Below are 24,595 nucleotides of genomic sequence, written 5' to 3' on the forward strand. Positions count from 1 at the left end.
AGGAAGAGGCGGGGGCGGGCGGGGGGCGGGGGGGCGGTCCCCTGCCACGGAGGGCTTCCGTCGGGACCACACCTGTCGTCTCAGAATCAAGGGGACCTCTATGGGGTTTTGCTCCAGTGGAGGACATTTAAAATTTGAAGTGGGTGACCCAGAGGGATTTTTGCTGTTAGGAATCAAGAACGGAGAAAATCGGTCCCCAAAGGCCAGATGGAGGTCCTTCCTCGCAGTGGGGCAGAGGTGGCCAGAAATCCTTGAGAGTTGAGAGCAGACGCCTCTTGGGCTATCACAGCAAAACTTCCCGTAAGAGTTTGTTTCTCAGGAATGTTACTGCAATCGAAAGACTGTTTTTCTATCCAAACTATACCTTCACGATACTTAGCGCTCCAGTGTTAGAGCGACAGGTAAGGTCGGCAATAACGTGTGCTCTCGCCAGAGCGCTCCTTACAGGTTGGTTGCCCTGATTGACACTTGCCGTAGAATGGCAAGTGGTTAAGGATGAGGCTGCCGGTCTCAAATCCCAACTCTCCCACTCACTAGCCGCGTGGCTTTAGGCCAGATACTTAATGTCTTGGTGCTTGAGTTTCCTCATCTGTGATGTGATGCAATAACAGACCTGACCCATAGGTTCTTGTTAAGGCTTAAATGAAGACGTGTCCACAAAGGGTCGGAACAGTGCCAGAAAAAGTAAGCGTTGCAAAGATGTTGGCTGCTACGTTATTTCTTACGGTGGTTGCTCAGCAAATGCCTACATGGATTCAGATTCAGATTCGGATTGGGAGAGCTGATGCGAGGGGGTGCTGGTCCAGTGTGAGGAAAGGAATGGTGACTTAAATTGAATTCTTTGTACCCAAATATTATTTGGCTGTCTGTTAAATACTTAAGAGATTTATTACTTCCACGAGGAAGTGGGTTTACTCTCATTTTTCCTTTTTTTATGTTTATTTTTGAGATACACACACACACACACACACACACACACACACACACACACACAGTGCGAGTGGGGGAGGGACTGAGAGAGAGGGAGACACAGAATCCGAAACAGGCTCCAGGCTCTGAGCTGTCAGCACAGAGCGCAATGCAGGGCTCGAACTCACGAACTGTGAGATCATGACCTGAGCTGAAGTCGGACACTGAACCGACTGAGCCACCCAGGTGCCCCTATTATTTTTTTAATATGTATTTATAAGTGTTTATTTATTTTTGAGAGAGTGTGAGCGGGGGAGTGGCAGAGAGAGAGAGAGAGAGAGAGACTAAGAGAATCCCAGGCAGACACAGGACTGGATCTCATGAACTGTGAGATCACGACCTGAGCCAAACTCAAGAGTCGGACCGTTAACTGACTTAGCCACCCATGCGCCCCTTAAAGTCCTTTTTTCTAAAATATGATCCTGTTGCCAGTATGTGCTTGGATCATTTGGGGATTATGAGTTAGGCAGCCAGTGAGTACTATGTGTAGAGAAGGTGACTCCCCCAAATCGTTTTAATCTCACCAATTGTCCCCTTTTCTGTAAGGAGCCAGATAGTAAATATTTTAGGCTTTGTGGCTCTTTGTCCCTCACAACTATACAGCTATTCAGCACTGTTGTATTAATGAAATAGCCATAGGCAATATGTGGCTGTGACCCAGAAATTTGAATTTCATATGATTTGTGTGTTTCATGAACTCTAGTAACCCTTCAGGATTTTTCCACCATTTGCAAATGGCAAGTAACCCTTGTAGGCAATATGAGAGTAGGTGGCACGCTAGATTTGGCCCATGGGTCCTTTTGCTAACCTCTGTTACAGACCTAGTTAGAAGAAACTCTTGAGTCCGTTTCCCCATTTTACAGGGGGCAAAATTGAGGTCTCTGTGGAGAGTGGAGGGAGGCGCCTGTGCCCACAGCTAGATCCTGATTCTACATCCATTTTCTTTTCATTGCACCCTACTGCCCTCTGCTGTCAGCAGCGACAATAGTGTTTCGTACAAGGAGAAGTGGAATATTTACTGAAATGCCCCACAGGGAGGGTATCATTGAGATGAGATTTTGATTTATCCAAAATAGTGTTTAAAAAAAAAAAAAAAGATCGTCATAGGATAGAAAAGTCGTATTAGTTTTAGCAATAAAAATTTTGTAGCCAGCAAACATAAAAGCTACACACTGAAATAAGTTATTAACTAAAACTTTTATGAGAGTTTAGAAACCTTCCTTTTGTATCGTGGGCGTGTGGAGGAACTCAGTCAGGTGTCTGTAATCTATAGAACTTGATTTAGTTTTCTCAGGAGTACTTTGCTCAGCCAGAAGCCTTTTGCCCATGGTGTCCTGGTTATGGATCAAAGCGGTTTATATTCTCAGTGATTGTCCTGCTTCCCCCTTGATCTAGACATCCTGGCCTAAATCAATGCCTTTGGCAATATTTGCTTGCAGGACCTCGACTTCAGCCATGAATATGTATTCGGCTACGAGTTATAGCGCCGGGGGTTGTCAGCACCCTCTGAACTAACAGTCCTTTGGTCTTGTAGCTGCACTAGGGGTTACTGTTTAGGGAGAAGGGAGAACGTCTTTGGATACTCCTTTTGTCATAACAGTACGTCCTTGTCATACAATACTTGTTATTTATAAAACTAAAGTCACACATCATTCCACCTCCCGGTCAGCCCTTGGATACTTGTTTCCAGGACTTTTTTTTTTTTTCTTGGTGCAAAAAAGGTGATTTTATTAAAGCACGGGGACAGGACGCGTGGGCAGGAAGAGCTGCTTTCCAGGACTTTTTTCTACGTTGGTTTGGGAGTCACACTATTAAGTTGAAAACAGATATTTCTAGGGATCAGGCAGGTATGGAGATGAGCAAGACTGAGAAGTGTGGTCACTGGGCTGAACAACACAGAGCAGAAATAATAACACTCTTCCTGATGACACACAGATGGGTGCTTGTGTGTACCTCCCCCCCAGCGGTCCTTACTCTTCTGATGCGAACTCCTTACACCCCACTAACAGACCACCACCTGACCTGTCAGAATGCTCTTGAGGAATGCCTTTCCTGAAGGGCCCTGGGGGCCTTCCTGCTGGTTCTTGCCAAGTGGGAATGTGGGCTCCGTTGCCTTATTCTCATGGTTCAAGAGAAGCCTCAGATACTTTTTTAAATGTGGACTGCCCCAACTTTTACATATTGGCTCGTTTGCAGTATCTGTCGTAGACAGTTTTGAGATTTTTTTTCTTTCTTTTTCTCCTTCTTCTTCTTTTTTAATGTTTTATTTAAAAAAATTTTTTTCTTTTTTTTTAACGTTTATTTATTTTTGAGACAGACACAGAGCATGAACGGGGGAGGGTCAGGGAGAGAGGGAGACACAGAATCCGAAACAGGGTCCTGAGCGGTCAGCACCGAGCCCGACGCGGGGCTCGAACCCACGGACTGCGAGATCGTGACCTGAGCCGAAGTCGGGCGCTCAACCGACTGAGCCAGCCAGGCGCCCCATGTTTTGTTTATTTTTGAGAGAGCACGAGCAGGGGAGCGGCAGAGAGAGGAGACAGAGGATCCGAAGCAGGCTCTGTGCCGACAGCAGCGAGCCCGATGTGGGCTTGGACTCACGGACCATGAGATCATGACCTGAGCTGAAGTCAGATGCTCAACTGACTGAGCCATCTGGGCGCCCCCCCCCCCCTTTTTAAGTCAGCTCTGCGCCCACTGTGGGCCTTGAACCTACAACCCCAAGATCAAGCGTCTCATGTTCCACCGATAGCGCCATCCGGGCACCTGAGGTTTTGTTTTTTGTTTTTTGTTTTTTGTTTTTTGTTTTTTAAGCTTAACCTTGTGTTCTGAATATTTTTCATGTTACATAGTCCTTCAAAATAGGAGTTTCTGTCCTGTCGTAGACTGTCCAGTGATGCTCTGCTGTGTGGCTCATCTGTGCAAGCCATCAAGAGTTGTGCAAGCTACTGCCCTTTGAAGATGGAGGTTGTTTCCGAAGCTTTATAAGTAGAGGAAGTTTGGCGTTGAATCACTAGCTCCTCTGCCTCTGCCCCTGCCCCTCCAGAGTGCCGGGGTGCGTGGGAGGGAAGGGGCATTTTTTGCTAATTTAATTCTAAGACTCCTGTTTCATGGAGTCAGAATAGCACTTCGCACAGGCCAGGATCCTATAAACGTAGATAATAAATGATGGGTTTTGGTCCACACTCGTGAATTGTACATCAAAGTATAAAATCTGATTCAATTATTTGTGACTTCAAAGGCGATTAGTTCTTCCTTTGAGCAAGATTTACGGCTTTACAAAAGGATTTGCATCCGTGTCAAAGCTTAATCGAAACGAGCGTTTCCAAATGTCTTTTTGCTTTTGAAAATGTCGAGCATGATTTAAAATCGAGTTTCTCGATCTCTGCCCTGCTGGCTTGGGCTGGACGATGGTCTGGTTGGGCCTCCCTGTGCACTCACTTCAGGGTTTATAGCATCAGTCCCGGCCTCCACTCGCTTCATGCGCGTAGCACGCCCCTGCCCACAGTGAGGGCAGCTGAAAGTGTCTTCAGGCACCGCCACGTTGCCCCTGGGGGCGTAGTTGCCCCTCCAGTTTCTGTTGAGAACCCTGATGTTGACGTGCCGTGCTTTGGACTTCTAGCACTGAGAGCAAAGTTCTGATGCTTCATGTTCGGGTTTGAAGCTCTTCAATATACATCGCATTTTGTGTCCTTTTTTTCCCTGAATGTAAACTATTGCTTTCAAATTTTAATATTGTGTAATGAATAGCACATATTCATACCCCAAGAAGTAACAAGGGTTACGAATTGGGTGTTCCTGGGGCGCTTGGGGGGCTCAGTCGGTCAAGCATCTGACTTCGGCTCAGGTCATGATTTTGTGGCTCGTGAGTTTGAGCCCCGCATTGGGCTCTGTGTTGGCAGCTTGGGGCCTGGAGCCTGTTTCAGATTCTCTGTCTCCCTCTCTTCTGCCCATCCCCTGTTCATGGTCACTTGCTCACTCTCTGTCTCTCTCAAAAAAAGAAAAAAAACAACCCACAGACCAATTGGGTGTTCCTTCAGGTTTTTTTAAACTTTTAGTTTTTTAACATTTATTTATTTATTTTGAGAGAGAGAGAGAGAGAGAGAGAGAGGGAGTGTGTGTGTGTGTTTCTGTATGTATGAGTGTGTGTGCGCGTGCGCATGCATGCACACGTGAGCAGAGGAGAGAGGCAAACGGAGAGAGAGAAGAATCTTCAGCAGGCTCTATGGTCAGTGTGGAGCCAGACATAGGGCTCGATCCCATGACCCTGGGATCATGATGTGAGCCAAAATCAAGAGTCTGACACTCAACTCACTGAGCCACCCATGTGCCCCCTCCTTTCTTTTCAATTTGAGAGAGAGAGAGAGAGAGAGAGAGAGAGAGAGAGAGAGTGTGTGTGTGTGTGTGTGTGTGTGCAGGGGAGGGGCAGAGAGAGGCGGAGAGACAGAATCCCAAGCAGTTTCCACGCTTAGTGAGGAATCCTGTGTCAGGGCTCGAATCCACGAACCTGGGACCATGACTTGAATTCAAGTCAAGATTTTTAAATGTATAAATCCCATTGATAATTGCCATCTTAATGTTCTGTGGTAGAATGGATCATACTAAGCCTTCTGCTCCTTTCAAGGGAGGATTCTTTCTTTGACACCTTTCTGCTTGTCCATATAGTTGTAGTTGTCAGTAGTGTGTAAACAGCACGTGCAGATGACAGAAATGATTGGGGTCATGTGAATGAAGGCATTTGGGAAACATTTCTTAGGGGAAGAAACTTGGTTTTATGAAGTCGTGTGAACGGGTAGGTTTTGAACAGATACATTGATTTGTTTTCTTAATGCACATTTTATGTATGGACATCTCTTCTAGCTTTCTTTCTTTTTTTTTTTTTTTTTAATTTTTTTTTCAACGTTTTTATTTATTTTTTTTGAGACAGAGAGAGACAGAGCATGAACGGGGGAGGGGCAGAGAGAGAGGGAGACACAGAATCGGAAACAGGCTCCAGGCTCTGAGCCATCAGCCCAGAGCCTGACGCGGGGCCCGAACCCACGGACCGCGAGATCGTGACCTGGCTGAAGTCGGACGCTTAACCGACTGCGCCACCCAGGCGCCCCTCTTCTAGCTTTCTAATTCCCAAAATTGTAGGTGTTTTTGGCTAGCCTGCTGTTTCACATTTTTGTCCCGGTGGTCATACACAAAGCCAGAGTTCATGTTTTCGAGAACATATCCATTGAAACTCACTGGAGTCTGAGAATTCCAAAATCCCCGCCCCCTTCATTTACATTTATCTGTATTAAGAAATATATTTTTACACCTGTTTTAAAGATTTTTCCCCCACAACAGAAACCACAGTAGAGGTAGTTTTAAACGGGCAAGATGACCCATCATCTAAATAACTCTAGTTGACTTTTTTTTTTAACGTTGGTTGACCCTACATGGTTAAAATTAACATAAAATACAACCTAGCAGTATTAAAGCAGTGTAAACGGATGTAAAAAAGGTCGTTTGTTTTCTCCTACATCCCGAAACTTTCTCATTATGCCTCTTTTATACTCTGTGGAGTATACTACTACCAAAAATATGTATACACTCATTTGAAGCTATGCGTGTGTTTTCGATAAACATTTACACATATTGTGGGCACTTCTGTACGCACTTGATTTTTACCTCTCTCTTTCCCACACACATACCTGCGGGGACCAGTCCTTGTCAGATTGTGCAGATCCGTGTCATTCTTTTTTAGGGGTGTATGGTATTAATTGATTCACTTATCTAGTCTTCGGTTAACAGACATTTTTACGCCGTCTCCTTTTTGCTGTTATAAATACTGTTGCAGTGAACCTTCTGGTGTGCATACTGTGTCTGGGGCACATGACACGTATATCTAGGGGGTGAACTCAGCATTGGACCTTACCGTCCGTGTGATTTATAAATTTAATTTTGGGTAATTTCAGCATCACCTAATTGCTGTGCTAAAAAGGTTTTATGATTCCAGTGAGTATTCCCCTTCCCTCAACACTAGGTGTTATTTTTTGAAACAAGGTAATCACGTATGCAGAAAAGATGTAGGGTGGAGATAAATGTATCCGCATCTATCTTTATCCATCTGTATCTGTATCTCTCACATGTTTATTGACCATTTGTACCCCCCCCCCCAGATGCTCATTTATGTGTTTCTGTTGGATTGTTAATCATTCTTTTAGCATACCTTGTTTTTAGTAGCTGCATAATATCGAGAGTATTTAAACAGAAACGGCTGTGTTTTTATGAAGAAGGTTTTCTTTGGTTGCTCTTATTGTTTCTTTATTGCTTATCCTGACCTCTGTGGTGAGAAGAGAAATGGAAACCTCATTCTTCAGTTAATGATCTGATGTATTTGCTCATTCTGTAAATTTCTCGGACACTGGGCGGCATCGCAGGTGCCTGGCAGGGACCCTGCTGTCCTGGAGCTGACGTGCTCACGGCAAAGGGGAGATGGTAAAAAGAGGCACTTGGCCCCCTTGGATGAGGCCAGCAGGGGAAGGGCTTTGAGGGTGGTGTTGGAGGGTTACCAGCCAGTATGATCGGGGTGGGGGTGGGGGCCTTTCCTGGGGAATTCTTGGAGTGTCAAGGCTTGAGTTGGGAGCAGATTTGATCTTAGAGGAACAGCACAAAGGTCGTGTGGCTGGAGATTCCTGAATGAGGAAAGGAAAGGTCGCATGTGTGGTTGGATTTTATTCTGGGGGATAGGACACCTCTAGGATAGTTTTATTTATTTATTTATTTTTAAGATTTTAATTTTAAGTATCTACACCCAAATGTGGGGGCTTGAGCTTACAAGCCTGAGATCAAGAGGCATGTGCTCTACTGACTGAGCCAGCCAGATACCCTGCCTTTGGATGGTTTTAGATGGAGCCGTGGTTTGTGTACCTGGCTGCGGTGTGGAGGGTGCCCCAGGATAGGGGTGCTGTGGCAGGAGGTGGGGGGCCCATGGGAGCTCTTACAGGCTCTTGGTGGGAAATGATAGGCACGGGCAGTATTTATCAGCCATCTTTTTCTTTCTCATCCCATAAGGAGCCATTGTAGACATTCCCTAATCAACCCCACCCCCCAACAGTCTCCTGTGAATTTTTTCCTTAATGGAGATGAAATTCACATGACCTAAAATTAACCATTTGAAAGCGAACATCTCCATTACTCCAAAATAAAATCCTGTGAAGTAATTAAGCACTCCCCTACTCCCTGGCCACCGACCCCTCGTGACCATCAGTCTGCACACGACTTGTATGGATTTGCCTGCTCTGGGTATTACATTTAAGCCAAATCATACAAAATGTGGCTTTCGTGTCGGCTCCTTTCACAGAGCGTATGTTTTCAGTGAATGATGCAGCATGCATCAGACCTTCATTCCTTTTTATGGCTCAGTAGACGTTCCACCGAGGACTCCAGAGTTTGTCTATCCGTCGATGGACATTCAGATTGTTTCCACCTTTGAACCCTGGTGAATAGTGCTGTGATGAACGTTGGTGTAGCAAGATTTGAGTACCGCTTTTCAGTTCTTTTGGGTTTATACCTAGGAAGGGACCCTCATGAAATTTCAAAGTACTGTATTTCTTTTTATGTACTGCATGTGTCTGTGTTTTATACATAAAAAGAGTAAGAGAGTTTTTCACCCCCCTGTTCTCCAGAACCACCTTTGAGAATGTGTGCATTAGGCTGATAGCAGCGGGGATGGAGACCAGGGGGAGCTTGGGGGTATATTTTGGAAGCGGTGTGCAGGGAGCGGCCTGGCTGAAGAGTGGGGTAAATTGGGGCAGGAGAACAAGGGAGGAATTAGGGCAGTTTAGACGTGTTTGGCCTTGAACATCTAGGTGAGTGGTCATAGTGTTAACTGATATGGGGAGGTCGAGGCAGGTACATAGTGTTTCACAAATTGGGGAGGGGGGACATGGGGCACTCCGGGGTGGACAGGGGCCATCGTGTTCCCCAAGGAGAGTTCTGCGTGTTGGAACCCAGGGTTGCTAGGTGACCCCATGCTGTCCCTTCCCTGATTACAGGAAGCATTTTAGTCCCAGATGTCCGTGAGGGGGTCCCTGCCCTTTGCTGGCTGCATGGAGAGTGAACCAGACTCGTACCCGTGGGGAGCCAGTGTTCTCCAATCACCTTTATTCTTGCCATATCCTGGTGCTATGTTTAAATTAAAAAATTTAGAACATAGTTCTTAAACCTTCAATACTTACGTTTTATTAACAGAGGAAACTTTATGTGCCTGTGAAATTAAAGACTTGTTTTTCCCGTTATGTTTTAACTACAGAATTGCAAAAATAACGACTTTGCCTGTGTTCTTGCTAAGTTTCCCTGTAGGGACCACAAGGGGGCAGGGCTCTGTGAGACAGCCTGCTGGCTTCCCTTTCCTCCTTTTTTTTTTTTTTTTTTTAATTTAAAATATTGATTTGATAGAGAGCAGGTGCGAGCGAGCCTGCATGAACAGGTGAGGGACAGAGAGAAAGAGAAAATCCCAAGCAGGCTCTGCACTGTCAGCACAGAGCCTGATGCGAAGCTCTAACTCACGACCCTCGAGATCACGACCTGACCTGGAATCAGGAGTTGGACGCTTAACCAGTTGAGCCCCCCAGGTGCCCATCCTTCCTTCCTTTTTTTTTTTTTTCAAGGTTTATTTATTTTTGGGACAGAGAGAGACAGAGCATGAACGGGGGAGGGGCAGAGAGAGAGGGAGACACAGAATCGGAAACAGGCTCCAGGCTCTGAGCCATCAGCCCAGAGCCTGACACGGGGCTCGAACTCCCGGACCGCGAGATCGTGACCTGGCTGAAGTCGGACGCTTAACCGACTGCGCCACCCAGGCGCCCCCTTTCCTTCCTTTTTTAACATGAGCTGTTATGAAGCAGGGAAATGCGGACCCACGTTTTTACTTCCGCCTACCCTTTTGGGTCAGACTTTCTTGACAAAGTTCCTCGCAGTCTATGCAGTACCTTGACTGGTGTAAGACCCTTCCTGCTACCCCTGTTTGCTGGCTCACGTGAGAGAATACAGTCAGAGCGGCACTGGTCTTTAGTCCTCGCAGAGAATATAGGACACTGATGTTTTCAGCCCCTGCAAATCTCTTTTGGAAGGAAGCAGATAGAATACGAGTGAATGAAAAATAAAATCCAAATACTAAAGATTTTATTGGTAATACTTAAATCTTTGGAAATGCCTTTATCTTTGATGATTCTTATTGTGTGTGTGTGTGTGTGTGTGTGTGTGTGTGTGTGCACGTGCGCGCCAAGCACTCTAATTCTGCTGGTTGTTATGGTACCTGGTTACAGGAACAGTGGTAGTGACAGTAAATTGAAGCTCTCATTTGAGAGAGTGTTGTGTGCCCGGGGCCGGGCATTTGTTCATCCTTACAGTGAAACTAAGTTAATTAGTATTAAAAAAAACCACCACCAACAAAACTTGATTCTCAAAATAATGTGGAGCATCGATGGAGCATTTGCTAAGGACCACTTGACGTGGATTAGCTCATCTCCCTGCCAGCTCCCCATCTCGTCTGCAGATGAGGTTCCCCACAGGCACACCTGTTTCATCCCTTTGTGAATTGATCCACCTCTGCTCTTTAGGTGTTTGGAACCAAAGATTATTTGTCTTGGTGGTGGGGCAGGGGCAAGCAGCATCCTTGGTCTACACCTATTAGATATTGGTAGCACCCTCCCCTGCCCTAGTTGTGACAGCCAAAATTGTCTGCAGACATTGCCCAGCGTGTTCTGCCTGGATGGCAAAATCACTCCTGGCTGCCTGGCGTCTGGGTGGGCTCAGTCAGTTAACCGTCTGACTCTCGATCTCAGCTCAGGTCTTGGTCTCAAGGTTGTGAGTTCAAGCCTCATGTTGGGCTCCACGCTGGCTGTGAAGCCTACCTAATTAAAAAAAAAAAAATCACTCCTGGCTGACAACTGCTGGTTTAGGTGGTTGAAACCAACGCCCTCGAGGTTAACGGGGAAATAGGAAGTGATATTATGCTAATAGCAAATAATAATACAGTGCTTCTCTGATGCCAGCCGCTGTTTTGATGATTAACGTGCTAGATCCTTACAACTTGATGAGGTGGGTGCTTTTTACCAGTCCTTTTGTATTTTATTATCAGTGTCTCTCTTTGAGGCAACCAGGAAAGGAGATTCACGGAGCTCAGGGACCGTGCCCAAGGACGCCCATCAAGTCAGCTGCCAAGGTGGACTTCACACCTGGGGTCTGGCTCTCGCTGCGTGCCTGACTCCATCCTCCCTGTGTCTAGTCTTTCCCCCTCTATCCATTAAAGGTAGCTTTGGTAGGTCCTTGCACTAGAGCCGAGGGAGCCCTGCATACTGACTGGCTGAGTTTCACCCATCGGATCCTCACTTTGACTCTACCCCCATTTGGCGGGCGAGGAAACTGAGGTGACCATCTGCCAGCGTGAGCACTGTTTGAAGTCCCCGGGACGTCCTGATTCGTAACGCCGTTGCCATCGACAACTTTCCCTTAAGGATCAGATCACGGCAGAGTCCGTGTTTTCCTGTGCATCGGAGCAGGGCTGGCCATTATGTTGTCTCTAGGAGCTCTGTAACCGGACAGTCCCCATAACGGCAGGCTGTGTAGGCAAAGGGGCAGGATCTCCAGGACGCACGGCGCATCTGAACACTCTTGTGTTGTTATGTGGTTTGCTTTCTGTCCTGCCCACATTCAGTGGATGAGGCTTAGGGGAGCAGTATGGAAGTAGCTTTAAGGTGTTTAAAATAAAAAAAAAAAGTTTATTTTTAAAAAAATTTGTTTTAATGTTTCTTTCTTTCTTTTTTTTTTTTTTTTTTGAGAAGAGAGAGAGATTGAGAGCGAGTAGGGGAGGGGCAGAGGGAGAGGGAGAGGGAGACATAGACTCCAAAGCAGGCTCCAGGCTTAGAGCTGTCAGCACAGAGCCCGACGCGGGGCTCCAACCCATGATATGTGAGATCATGACCTGAGACGAAGTCAGATGCTTAACCGACTGAGCCACCCAGGCACCCTATGGTATTTTTAAAAGACTCGGGCTTAGGTATGATTTTCTGTCCTCCTGTAAAAGTTTGGAACATAGTAAGGAGGGAGATCATTGACCAGTGACGCCCTCGCTCCATCTGGTGCTGAGTTTGGCTTCATTCTGCATCACGGAACCTTTGAAATGGGAAGCCAGAGATCTCCCAAGGGGTCGACTTGGCCCACGGCAGGTGCATTGGTTGTGCGAGCCAGCTCCCACACCTCCTATAAACGGATGGCATGCCATTTGTAAGCCTGGCTCCGGTCTCTGCATCTGGACCGTGCTGGGGGCCGCTTTAATCGCTATTTATTTTGAGATTTACACCCGTGAGTGGGCCAAACCAATTTCAGTGGCAGCTTAGCCGATTTGTCTTAGAGCTTTGTGCTTAATAGAATGACTGGGGAGGCCTCCTTCCTTCACGGCTTAACATTGGGTTAAAGCCTGTGCTTGACATAAATGGCCGATCCTTCCTGCTGCGCCCCATCTGGGCACTTCTGGGGGCCTTGTTGAAATCAAATACAATTTCTCCCCTCTCCCCCGACAAACAAGTTTTATTTGTTTATTCATTTGTAAATCTGTCTTTTAACAATGAACATACTTTTTCAGCTTCACCAGCCTCTGCCAAGACGGGACAAGCAGGGAGTTTGTCCGGCAGCCCGAAAACCTTCTCTCCTCAAGCGTCCACGCCCATCACGACGAAAACGGACAAAACGTCTACCACTGGAAGCATCCTGAATCTTAACTTGGGTCAGTGGGGAGTTTTGGGAGCCTCTCTCTGTGGCATCTATGAATATTTTTGCAAGTTGTGATGTCCTCTTTTGGGTGTGGTTCTTGAGCTCTGAACAAAACCTCTCTCTGTGCAAAATATTAAAAAGGTATAGTGGACAAAGATGAAGGGAGAACAGTAAAAGGAGCAAGTAAGCGATTTCCTGGGGCTTGTTGATATGCAGAGTTGTTTTGTCCTGACGGACCTTAGGCCAGTGTTTACAACGTTTCCTTGTTTTTACAAGAGTAACCCAGTTCTTATGCAGGTGTGTGTGCGTGTATGTATATACATTTAAGGTTTTATACATGCACACACTTGATGCAAGTCGAGCTTTATGAATCAATATTTACCTTTCCTTTGTGCAATATATTCTGATATGGTTTCCTTAATTTTCCTTTTCTAATTAAAAAAAAATGCCCATCTTTATCCCTGACTTAGTACGGTCCCCCCTCCCCCCATTGCAGTTCTTCTGTCAGTTGTTTCAAGAGCACTGCCTTCGGGCAGAGTCTTTAGCAAAAATTGGCACCAGAAATGCTAAATACCCAACCACGAAGTCATTTCATTGATTCGTTCCGTCAGGATTCTTGATTTTTATTGAGCATCTATTACACGCTGTGTGCTGTTTTAGACCCAGGGCAGAGGGTGGTGAGCAAGGGCCCTGCTCTTGTACTGAGCTGGGTTCTAGAAAGTGAGAGACAATAAATGGTAAGGAGAGAGATGCCTAGAATGGCCGTGGTCTGGAAGAGGCAGCGTTGAGGGAAGGCCTCTTGAGAGGTGGTATGTGTTTATGTGTGTGTGCCGTTATTTATTTATTTGGAAATGTTTACTTATTTTTGAGACAGTGTGAGCAGGGGAGGGGCAGAAAGAGAGGGAGACAGAGAATCCCCTGCAGAGCTCAGGAGTCATGATGAGATCATGACCTGAGCCGAAACCAAGAGTCAGACTGAGTTACCTAGGAGAGGTGGTATTTAAGCCTCGATTTGCATGACAAGAAAAACCAGCATTGCCCATATTGGGAGGGGGAACACAAAATTAGGGCCCTAGGGGTCAGGGATGTTGTAGGAATGGCAGGGAGGCCCAGGTGGCCTGTCCTAGTGGGTGAGGGGAAGAAGGTGAGGAGATGAGGTCCCGGAGCACTGGGACCCTGTGGACCCCGTGGACCCTGGTGTGGAGCCCTTTGAGCAGAGGAGGGATGTGAACTGAGCACTTTAGAAGGACCTCTCTGGGTGCTGTGTGGAGAATAGCCTATGTCAGGTGGTCCTCCCCAGAGATGGTTCCCTCACTCCCCTCCATGGGACACAGGGCAATGTCTGGTTGTCACAGCTGGGGGTGGGGCTCGAGTATACAGGGTTTTAGGAAGAGGGGGACAGCCACCTGTGCAGAGCGATGCTCGCACGTGAACCCCTAGCCCCTGGTGGCCAGGACCCTCCAGGTTCGTCTTGTCCTGCAATGCCATTTCAGGCGGAGAAACTTAAGGTCTGGAGAGGAGGTTCCAGGTGCCCAGGACCGCAGAGTTCCAGGTGCCAGGCAGGTGGCGGGACTGGAGCAAGCCCGTGTCTGCAGGGAGGCCAGAGCCTGGCCCGCCCTGGCTCACCTGTTAGCACGGACTGCGTGTGGCACAGCGGTCCGGGCCGTGGCTGGTGGGGGACTCCTCACTCGAATGAAAGGGGACCCATTTGCTACTTTGGAATGTTGATGGAGCTCAGCGTTGCGGCTTGCTTTCTCACGCCCTCTTCCGCCTCCACACCCCGAAAAGGAACACTGTGCTGGGGCGTTCTCACTGTGTCCTCTCTGCCCGTCGTGAGTGGCGAGAACAGCTCCTTCTTTGAACCAGGTGGTCTTGAGGTCCTCATGACGCCGTGGGTCTTTCCGCTTGGCTTACCCACGGCGGCAGTGAGAGATTTCTCCCTGTCGTGCGTTCTGGCGGGTGGGCATGGTGGAGCCTGAGAGGCTGCCCTGTACAGAAGACCCCGCCCTGCCCCCCCCACCCCCCATGCCCCCCCACTCCCCATGCCCCCCCACTCCCCATGCCCCCATCTCCTTCTGTGCTGGGACACTTGTTTTGTCAGTGGGAACCAAGGCATTGGGGGGATGTGGGCGTTTTATGGGCTGCGGGTTCAATTACCTAACGGGGAGAGGATCAGAGAGGGACTGGTGAAGCGTGAAATCAGATGGTGGAGGGAAGAAGTCAGGGCGGAGGGAAATACTAAATAATCCTCAAGAGGTTGTCCAGGGATGGGGCAGGTGCTTTATATGGGCTTTTTTGGGTCTGGCATCCCTGCAACTACTCTGAGAAGACGGAAAATGAGACAGTGCTCGGGAGGATGATGACATTATGGTATCTAACCAAATGGCATTTCGTTTAAAAAAAAGAAAAAAAAAAAAAAAGCAGGGCCGCCTGGGTGGCTCAGTCGGTTAAGCGCCCGACTTCGGCTCAGGTCATGATCTCGCAGTCTGTGGGTTCGAGCCCCGCGTCGGGCTCTGTGCTGACAGCTCAGAGCCTGGAGCCTGTTTCCGATTCTGTGTCTCCCTCTCTCTGGCCCTCCCCCCGTTCATGCTCTGTCTTTCTCTGTCTCAAAAATAAATAAACATTAAAAAAAATTTAAAAAAAAAGCAACATTCGAGAAATGGCAAACAGGTGAGTGATTGTGGGGTTTGGGGTGGGGGAGGGCTTGATTCCAAATCACAGAGGGATTCTTTGGCAGAGGACGTGGCTCTGCATTCTGATGGTGGTTACACCTATCTGGCAGGTGTTAAAACACCCAGAACTGTTATCGCCCACCCCTCCCCAAGTTTTACTCTCTGAAATCTAAAAACTATTAAAAAAACGACAGCAACTTTCAAGGTAGATGATAGCCCCATTTCAAAGATAGTGGACACTGGGGCACAGAGAAGCAAAGTCCTCTACCCAGCATCACGTAAGATTCGTGGTCAGGTTTGGCCTGCGGGCTCAGGCCTGTCTGCCTCGTAGTTTGTGCCTTCAGCCAAAATATGTGAACGGACACACTGCAAGACGGAGCCGTGTTTTGATGTTGGAGGGACCCTCGACACTGCGCTTGTCACGCTGTTTGATAAATTGGCCTAGCTGTAGGGGTGAAGGGGGTAAGGTGAAGATTTCGAACGGGCAGCGCCGTGGAGGACAGAGTGCCTTTCTGACGGATGCAGCTCCCACAAGTTGAACCTGGGTTGTCAGACTCTCAATTTCCAAGAAAAATGCAAATCCACTTTTGTGTATGAACTCTCCTCGTTTTTGGAAGTTGCCAATGAATTGCATTAAAAATAAAAACTCTGGGGCGCCTGGGTGGCTCAGTTGGTTAAGTGTCCGACTTCAGCTCAGGTCATGATATTGCAGTTTGTGGGTTCGAGTCCTGCATCGGGCTCTGTGCTGACAGCTCAGAGCCTGGAGCCTGCTTCGGATTCTGTGACTCCCTCTCTCTCTCTCTGCCTCTGCCCTGCTCAGGCTCTGTCTCTCTCTGTCTCTCTCTCTTTCAAATATAAATAAGTGTTAAAAAACACAAAAAAATAATAAAAATAAAAATAACTCTAGTTGGCCAAAACACATAAATCCAACCCAAAGTACAGAAACCAGCCATCGGTCATCAGTTGGATACTTAACTATTCAAATTAATTTTGGTGCATGACAGAGGGGAAGGCTTCCCTCAGAGACTTCTCACCCGACTTGCTAATGCACAGGCCCCTCGTTTGCTGTCTCGTTTGCTGTCTCGGGCCTTCTCTCTGCTGTAAAGCAAGGAGCTGAAGCCTGGTGGATTGTTGTGGTCCCTTTCTTTGACCGTATGAGAAATAAGTCATAAATAAGCATGAGAGGAGGAAGCAAGGCCTGATTCTTTTCTTCTTCTAGACTCCTGTTTGCTTCTCTGGGAATCCCGTCTCCTCTTGTCGCACAGGGTGTTTGCTCTGGGCTGAACAAACACAGCAGTTCAGCAGTCCTGTTTGTGACACAAATGTCAGAGACGCCGACAGAGCAATGGGAACTTGTCGGACCCGGAGCGTTTCTGCTTGTTTATTCCTCCGCTGTCGCTGATGGGAGGCCTCCTTTCTTTCTCTGTGTCAAGTGATACCTTGAAGTCAGGCATCCTTTGAGAGTATGGATACAGAGCTGGGGGCTGAGGCTTCCTGCATGTTGCCATTTTTTTTTTTCTTTCTTTCTAAAACAGTGGATGAGATGAAGAATGTCTGGTATTGTTCCCTGGAAGGAGCCGCCATTTTGTGGCTCCTGGAATTCCAGCTTTTGAACAGAGAAAATCGAGTTCTTTTTCATTGAAAATGAAACTGTGTTTTGCTTGTGCAGAGTTAATTTTGTTGTTATAAGTAGTGCATGCACGTGGTGAGAAATTTCGAAAGATCGAAGGGTGTTCAATGAAAAGCCAACCTGTCTGTAACCACCTGCCTGTCCCTTCTGACAGGTGACCACGGTTACCTCATTTTGGTCTTCTTGGGGAGTTCTTCTATGTTACATACCAGGGATTTTCAACCTGATTTCTGTTCCCCAAGGGGACATGTGGCACTGCCTGGAGACATTTTCTTTTTCTTTTTTTTTTTTTTTTTTACATATTTTGAGGGTGAGCGTGCGGGAACTGGGGAGGGGCAGAGAGAGAGGGAGAGAGAATCCCAAGCAGGCCCTACACTGTCAGCACAGAGCTGGATGCGGGGCTCGAGCTTGCAAACAATGAGATCATGATCTGACTTGGAACTCAAGAGTTGGACGCTTAACCAACTGAACCACCCAGGCACCCCTGGAGACTTTTTTTTTTTTTTTAAGCTTTTACCTTTAAGTAATCTCTATGCCTAATGTGGGGCTCGAACCCACGACCCTGAGATCAAGAGTCCCACGCTCCACCAGCTGAGCCAGCCAGACGCCCCTAGAAACATTTTTGTTGTCACAACGGGGATGTGGGTGCTACTGGCAATGGAGGCCCCCCTCCTCCACCCCCCACAACAAAGACTTATCCAGCCCCGAATATCACTAGCGCCAACGTTGAGAACCCCCAAGAACACATATATTCGTATCTGTGTTCCCTTTCCGTCTTTTCTCCCCACACCAATGCGGATATCTTTTACTGGTTGTCACCGTCTTTGTCATTAAACAGGCTGGCTTTTCCAAATCAGCACATAACGATCTCTCGTTTTTTAACGGTTGTATTTTATTCTATTTCAAGGTGAACTGTTAATTTATTTACCCAGGCGCCTTATTTATCGACTGTAGGTTGTTTTGCTGTTGCCAACAGCTGAAATGAAGACCCTTTTACCCATGTGGGAGTATAGCCATAGGATGAATTCCTAGACGCAGAATCTTGGGTCAGAGGCCACGTGCAGTTGACATTTTGAGAGATGTTGCCAAATTGCCCTGCAAAGAGGTGGTTCTGATTTATGCTTCCTCCAGAAATGTAAGATCGTGTCTTTCTCCAGCGTTGGTGTTTCTTCTTCCTGGTTTCCATTTATAGCCGAAGCTGTCTTCGTATCAGGCAGAAAGTTCAAAATGTTGGCAGCAAAGGTGGATTCTGAAGATATTCCCGATATAGAAGGGCAGGGGTGGAAGAAATCCTGATAAGCGACTATCCGCTAAATGAGAAAGAGAAGCTCTCCTCTTCTCCCTGTGGAGGAGAAGAAAGTCAAAATGCGGTTGAAAATTCGAGAACGATAATTGGATGTGGCTCGACTCCTGAAGGTCTGATCCCAGGACCCACCCCCCCACCCCGGCTTCGGGTGGTTTCTCGTTAGGAGCCACATTACCTCAGCTTATTGACTGGAGAAACCTGAACTGTAAAATAACGTGCTGTACTGTTTTTTCATTCCTCTTAATTATGAGTATTTCTGAGTCCAGTCTTTTAAAGGCTAAAATTAAGAGATTGCATTTACTGTAGACACAGCCGCACACACACACACACGATTATTCTGATGAGTTTGTAGGTCTCTTTCTATGAATCCTAAGGTTTAGAAAAGTGATACTGTTAACACAAAGGTTAAGGCAAATCAGGAGGAATTTTCTTTACTCACAGAGAAGATTGGTCTGGGGCGCCTGGTGGCTCAGTCGGTTGAGTGTCGGATTCTTGATTTTGGCTCAGATCCCACATGTCAGGCTCCCTCTTATCAGCATGGAGCCTACTTGGGATTCTCTCTCTGCCCCTCTTACATGGTCTTGCGTTCTCTCTCTCTCTCTCTCTCTCTCTCAAAATAAATGAATATTAAAAAGAAGACTGATGCAGTAGTTCTCAGTATTAGCGGCCAGTTAGAATCATCTTTTTTTTTTTTTAATTACAAAAAAATTTTTGTTTAATGTTTATTTTTGAGAGACGGAGCACGAGTAGAGGAGGGGCAGAGAGAGAGGCACAGAGTCCAAAGCAGGCTCCTAGCCATCAGCACTGAGCCCAACGTGGGGTGGGGCTTGAACTCATGAACTGTGAGATCATGACCTGAGCCAAAGTTGGATGCTTAACCGACTGAGCCACCCAGGTGCTCCCCCCCATTTAAAAAATCTTAATATTTAAAACAAACAAACAAAAAAACCCAAAAAATAAAATCTTAATATTTTTTTAAGTAGGCTCTATGCCCAATGTGGGGCTTGAACTCATGACCCCGAGATCAAGAGCTACATGCTCTGCTGACTGAGCCAGCCAAGGCGCCCCATCTGGGGTATTTTTTTTTTTTTTGTAATGTTTATTTATTTTTAAAAGAAAGAGCTCATGAGCAGGGGAGGTGCAGAGAGAAAGGGGGACAGAGGATCAGAAGTGAGCTCTGTGCTGACAGCAACCAGTCGGATATGGGGCTCGGACCCCACGATCTGCACGAGATCACGACCTGGGCTGAAATCAGACGCTTAGTGGAATGAACCATCCAGTGCCCCTCTCTGGGTTATTTTTAAACGGCCAGTGTCCAGGCCTTCCCCCAGGCTAGTTAATTCACATTTTCAGGGAGGGGGACCGAGACGTTAGGATTTTTTTGTTTAAAGCTCTGTTCATTTCAGTTTGCAGCCAAGATTATCAGTTAGTGCGCTACAGATGGAAATGGCAAACGTTCAGGCCTTGGACCAAATCTGGCCCCCTACTTGTTTTTGTAAATAAAGTGTTATTAGAACACAGTGTCATCAATTTGTGCGCATATTGTTTACGGTCACTTTGGTAGCAGAGGCTGTATGGCCTGCAGAGCCCAATTTGCTCTCTGACAGCAAAAGTTTGCTCGCTCCTGGTGTAGTAGATGGTGTTTTTGTTTTTGTTTTTTGGGTTTTTTTTTTTTTTTTTTTTTTGGTAACTGCTGTGTCGAGCGTTCATTGAGGACACCGATGGAAAGTATTTTTGTGAGTTAATTTCTTTTACAACTTCATACTTGAAAAGCTGCCTTTTCCCTTAGGAACCCAGTATCCTTTCTCATTTCTGAAAGTGGAAGTTATGAGACCGGCTTCCTATCCTTTCCCTTCCCGGTCACATTCACCACTTAACTGTTGAAATCCCTAAGTTGTTCTCATAGTGCTTGTTCTTGAATTGGATCTTTTTTCTTTCTCTGTTTCCTTGGTCGTCCTCCTTTTCCCCCTTGCCGTTTTATTGTTGTCATTATTAGTCTCTGTTCTCTCTGTAAGGTGCATCTCCAGTAAATTTGCAGGAATATTCTTCCCTTGCTCCGAAATACCCCGTGCCTTCACCCCATCTTCTCTGTGCACATCTCCAGTCCTGCACAAAGAAATGCACACGGATGCTCACACACGTGTATGCACACGCTCACAGGTGGATATGTTTTTAGAGCCTTAGAGCCTTTTCTCGTAGGACAACGATGGTATCTGCTTGTTTTTAGCAACTCACTTCTGACATTTTCCTGAGGGCTGCCCTGAGTGTGTTTTGGGGAAAGGGCCCTTCCTAATCCTAATCTCCCCTTGGTAGTGACCTCATTTCGGTGGTAAAATTAAGTCGGAGCAGTCTGTCGCTCTCGTGAGCTGTGAGAGGGTTCCAAGGGGTTCAGGGGAGGCTGCCTACCTCTGCTGACTTGAACGGATCTCTGGGTGTGCAGGGTCGAGGGACTGCCCTTTTCCTGCGTGACGGGGAAGGTGTGTGGGTCATGTTGGAAAATGGGTACGAGCAGTGAGTGAAGGTTTTGAGCAGCCCTTGTGGTCCAGCCCTCAGACTGTATACACCGGGCTTCTCTCACAGCCTGGTGGGCATAGATGTGTTGGGGTGGGGACAGCAGGGGGTGGAGGAAACCTGAGAGTGAGGTCATAGGTGGTGGCAACGGGCTCGGAGGTGGCCTCTCATTTTTGTCCTTGATAGATGTTACGTTGGTTTTCTGGGATTGGCCAGGGCAGGGAATATGCTCTGCGTTCTGTGCCTAGGGTCAGTTGGAGAGGCAGGGGGATGCCAGGGGTGGCAGGCAGGTGGCAGCTAGTGACCCCTGCCTGTGAAGTCTCCTTGCTTCCTGGGCCTGTGCAGCCGCCTTCATTTTGTCCCTTTCTTCTGTTTTGGGGGACGCTGGAGGAGGTGGGGTGAAAGGAATGTAAGCAATGCAAGCTCACAGACCCTTGGAATCTGGTCCAGTTGGTCATGTAAGGAGCCCATGGCGGAAGCGGGGAGGGTGGCCAGACCCTTGGCCTTGAGTCCTCCATCAGAGACCTTTGCCTGGGATTAGGGTGAGGAACTTGGGCCATATCTGAGCCAGAAGACAGAGGTTTAGTATCCAGGGCTGATCTGTTCACCTGTCTTCAGATGGATGTCTGAGCCACAAAGGAGCACAGCAGCTTGGCTGTAAGGTCTGCCTGTCTGACATTTACCCCACTTTTCTGACTTGAACTCCAGTCTAGGTAGACCAGGAATGAGCAGCAAAGTCTCCGTGGTAAATGAGGAAGCCGGACCCCCCGTTATGTGTATGTGTGCTCTGGGGGGACGGGGGCAGGGAGGCAGCACTCAGCGTCTGTTGGTTACAAGTCCTCTCGGATGTGGGCCTGGAGTTAAAAGCACACTCTGGCCAGATGCAGTGTGACTTGATCTGTTGACGCGGAGATTGACCGTATTACTGTAGCCTTTGGCTTTCAGGATCCCTAATGACGCGGAGTTCGACAGACAACCGTCTGGCTGGGGTCGTGCGTTTCAAATATCGAAAGCCACCCAGGCGACCGTTCAGCAGACACGTGTGTTGGCGGGCTATTACCAGCCCACCGTTGAGCAGATGATGTGGGGGCAAGGGTTTTGGGGTTTCTCTCCCCGCCGTGCTCTCCATCGTGTGTGTGCGAGAAGGAAGCTAAGTGAGGAGTGTTGCGTGTTCTTCGTCCAGTGCGTGTCTGATGAGGGTGCCACCCTGTCTTCCAGATCGGAGCAAGGCCGAGATGGACCTAAAGGAGCTGAGCGAGTCGGTCCAGCAGCAGACCGCGCCCGTCCCCCTCCTCTCGCCCAAGCGGCAGATCCGCAGCAGATTCCAGCTAAATCTCGACAAGACCATAGAGAGCTGCAAAGCACAATTAGGTACGTCCTTTGGTTTGCGCTCGCATCGTCACTGTGGTCGCCGTCGTCACCGTTAACTCTTTGTAGGGTCGCCGCCCGGATGAAGCCAGCGTTGGATCCCGGCTGCTGTAGGGCAGCACTGAGCGTGCGACTCAGAGACGGTTCCCCCAACGGCGGAGCCTCTCGGATCGGCTCGTCACTTGTTCACAAGGGTTCTTTGACATCCACCCAGTTTATTCTCTGGTTGTGGTAGCCTGCAGCCTCGAGGTGCAGGTGGTAGGGAAATTTGAAAGCGGAAGGGTCTTCCTGAGTTTGCCCCCACGCTCGCTGTCTGCACACGTCAGTGGCTCACCGTCAAGTCCAGTTCGTCCCACAAACAACCGACACAAACCCTTCTGCCGCAGACCGGGCCCTCCCCACCTGGCACACGCATCCTGCTTGTGTACCTGTTGCCTGCCTTCCTCTTCCCCGTGCTGCCTGCCTTCACACCGCCTACCTGAATTCTTTCCCTAAGGCTGAGCTCAGGCATCCCCTCCTCCAGGAAGTCTCCTCTGACTGCCCTCCCTCCCTATCTGCCCCCTCCTGTGGCACTTTATTGCTGGGGAACATCAGTGGTCACTTTGTGTGGGGGTGTCCCTCTTACACCGGAAGCTAGACTGGAAGCTCCTTGAAGGCAGGGAGGTTGTCTCATAAGCATTTACGTTCTCCAAGGTACTTGGTCTTGTGTACATAGTAGGTGCTCTGGAATGTTTGTGGACTAAGTAAACAAAAGCAGGAGGGTGTTTGCGAAGAAGTAGGGGATGGCTGGCCTCAGGAGAGAGAGCCCCGCTAGGGTGAGGTTGAGAGTGTCTGTGGGTGCCCTGGACCTTAGAATGACTAAGCTGTGGTTAGGAGTCATCCAGAAGGGCCAGAGGAGGGATGGTGGTAATTTTGCAGGCCATTTAAGTATCTGCCTTGGGTCCTTCCATGCAGCTGGGCTGACTCCTTGATTTATTATTCATGTTAATAAGAATTTTAATATTTCTGTTTACTGACTGTTTCCTGCATACCTCGCACTGTACCACGCACGGTGCATAGATTGCCCTGACAGGTAGGTCGATACCATTTTCAATCCCATTTTGCAGATGAAGAAAGTGTGGCTCAGAGTGGTAGGTCCCTAGTTCAGGGTCACCAGGTGAATAACTGCACAGGAGCAGGGTTTGAACTCGTGTCTTTTGGGCTCCGGTATGCAAGCTTTCCTTATCACATTTGTGGTCACACTTGTCCTCATATCTGACCGTATCTGACCTCGTATCTGGCTACAGTAGCATAAGCCTTGGGACCCAGAAGTTAAGACCAGATCTGAGTTTTTGGCTTTTGGCTTCTCCTGTTTTTGATGGAGCCCTGACGGAGGCAGATCTACTTCTGAGACGAGTCTGCTGGTATCTGGTGCCCTGGGCTGCTCGTGGCTTTTGTCTGTTTGCAAGTTTCCTTTCTGTGTCTGGGTCTCAATGGTGACCCCACTCACGGTGACCGTTGCCCCAGAACGAAGGCGGTACAGATTTGACTTTTCCTCCTTTCAAAATTTTAAGATACGGTATCATTAACCTGTGGCCGGACGACGCTCCTTACTGGGAGCAAGACACGTCAGTGGGTTGAGTGGAACATGCTTTCGCCCACTTTTGTTTGTGTCTGTGAAACACCCGCTGGTCTGTCATTTTGCATTTTGATAGAGACGTGGAAGCGTGTGACTTTGGTCTTGACTCCGCTGTCCGTGCGGCAGTGACTCTGCGTCAGCACAGGGCGTTGGAGGGAGGGTGGGGCAGCCGGGTCACCTGGAGAGGGTACGTCCCTGCCGGAAGGGGCCAGTGGCTTCGTGGCTCCAGCCGGTTGCTGCCTCGCAGGCCTGTGACCCAGGGCGGCCAGATTCTTGCGTTTTCTTCCACACAAGCCTGCTGCCTTGATTTCTGTGTGAAATTTCCTGGTTTGTGAATTGGGCAACACGTTCTAAGTGAGAAACAAACGGCAAAATAGCCGCTGGGCCAAACCATGGCCCCCTAAGTAAAACGTGTGCCGGCCAGATGCGGCTTGTAGGCTGTGAGCTGGCGACCTCTGCCTCAAGGCTTTGGGTTATTTCTTTGAGCTCTGGACTCAAAGCGACGAGGACTTGAATGCTTTGGGAATTGGTGGCAAGAGAGCTGGTGCTCCGTCAGGAGTGCCCAGGGTTCCGGCCTTGCCTCTATCTTGGTTTTCTTTGGGCCTTAGGGTAAGTGATTTCTCTGGGCCTCTGTTTTCTAATCTGTAAAGTGGATCCATTTTAACAGCTCATCTCCTTTGTTCCCCACCCCTCCCAGTCTCCACGGCCCGGTTACTTATCGGTGTCGCAAGGACGCAGCTCCGGATAAATTTAAAATTTATGTTGTCTGGTCCCTT

At 48.1% G+C, this 24,595-nt stretch overlaps 1 protein-coding gene across 10 annotated transcripts in view; it reads left to right on the plus strand.

Annotated features, from left to right (window-relative positions):
* ZMYND8 (zinc finger MYND-type containing 8) overlaps window positions 1–24,595 on the plus strand; it is a 125,226-nt gene that overhangs the window by 69,158 nt on the left and 31,473 nt on the right. For all 10 annotated transcript variants that reach the window (XM_047069819.1, XM_047069818.1, XM_047069820.1 and 7 more), the window contains 2 exons: window positions 12,587–12,727; window positions 22,052–22,204. In XM_047069819.1, the coding sequence (XP_046925775.1) occupies window positions 12,587–12,727; window positions 22,052–22,204 (294 nt within the window). The remainder of the gene's footprint in view (window positions 1–12,586; window positions 12,728–22,051; window positions 22,205–24,595) is intronic.

Source organism: Lynx rufus, unplaced genomic scaffold (assembly GCF_022079265.1).
Source record: "Lynx rufus isolate CCGP_SWC_20201006 ecotype Redwood Valley unplaced genomic scaffold, mLynRuf1.p SCAF_8, whole genome shotgun sequence".
Taxonomy (NCBI): domain Eukaryota; kingdom Metazoa; phylum Chordata; class Mammalia; order Carnivora; family Felidae; genus Lynx; species Lynx rufus.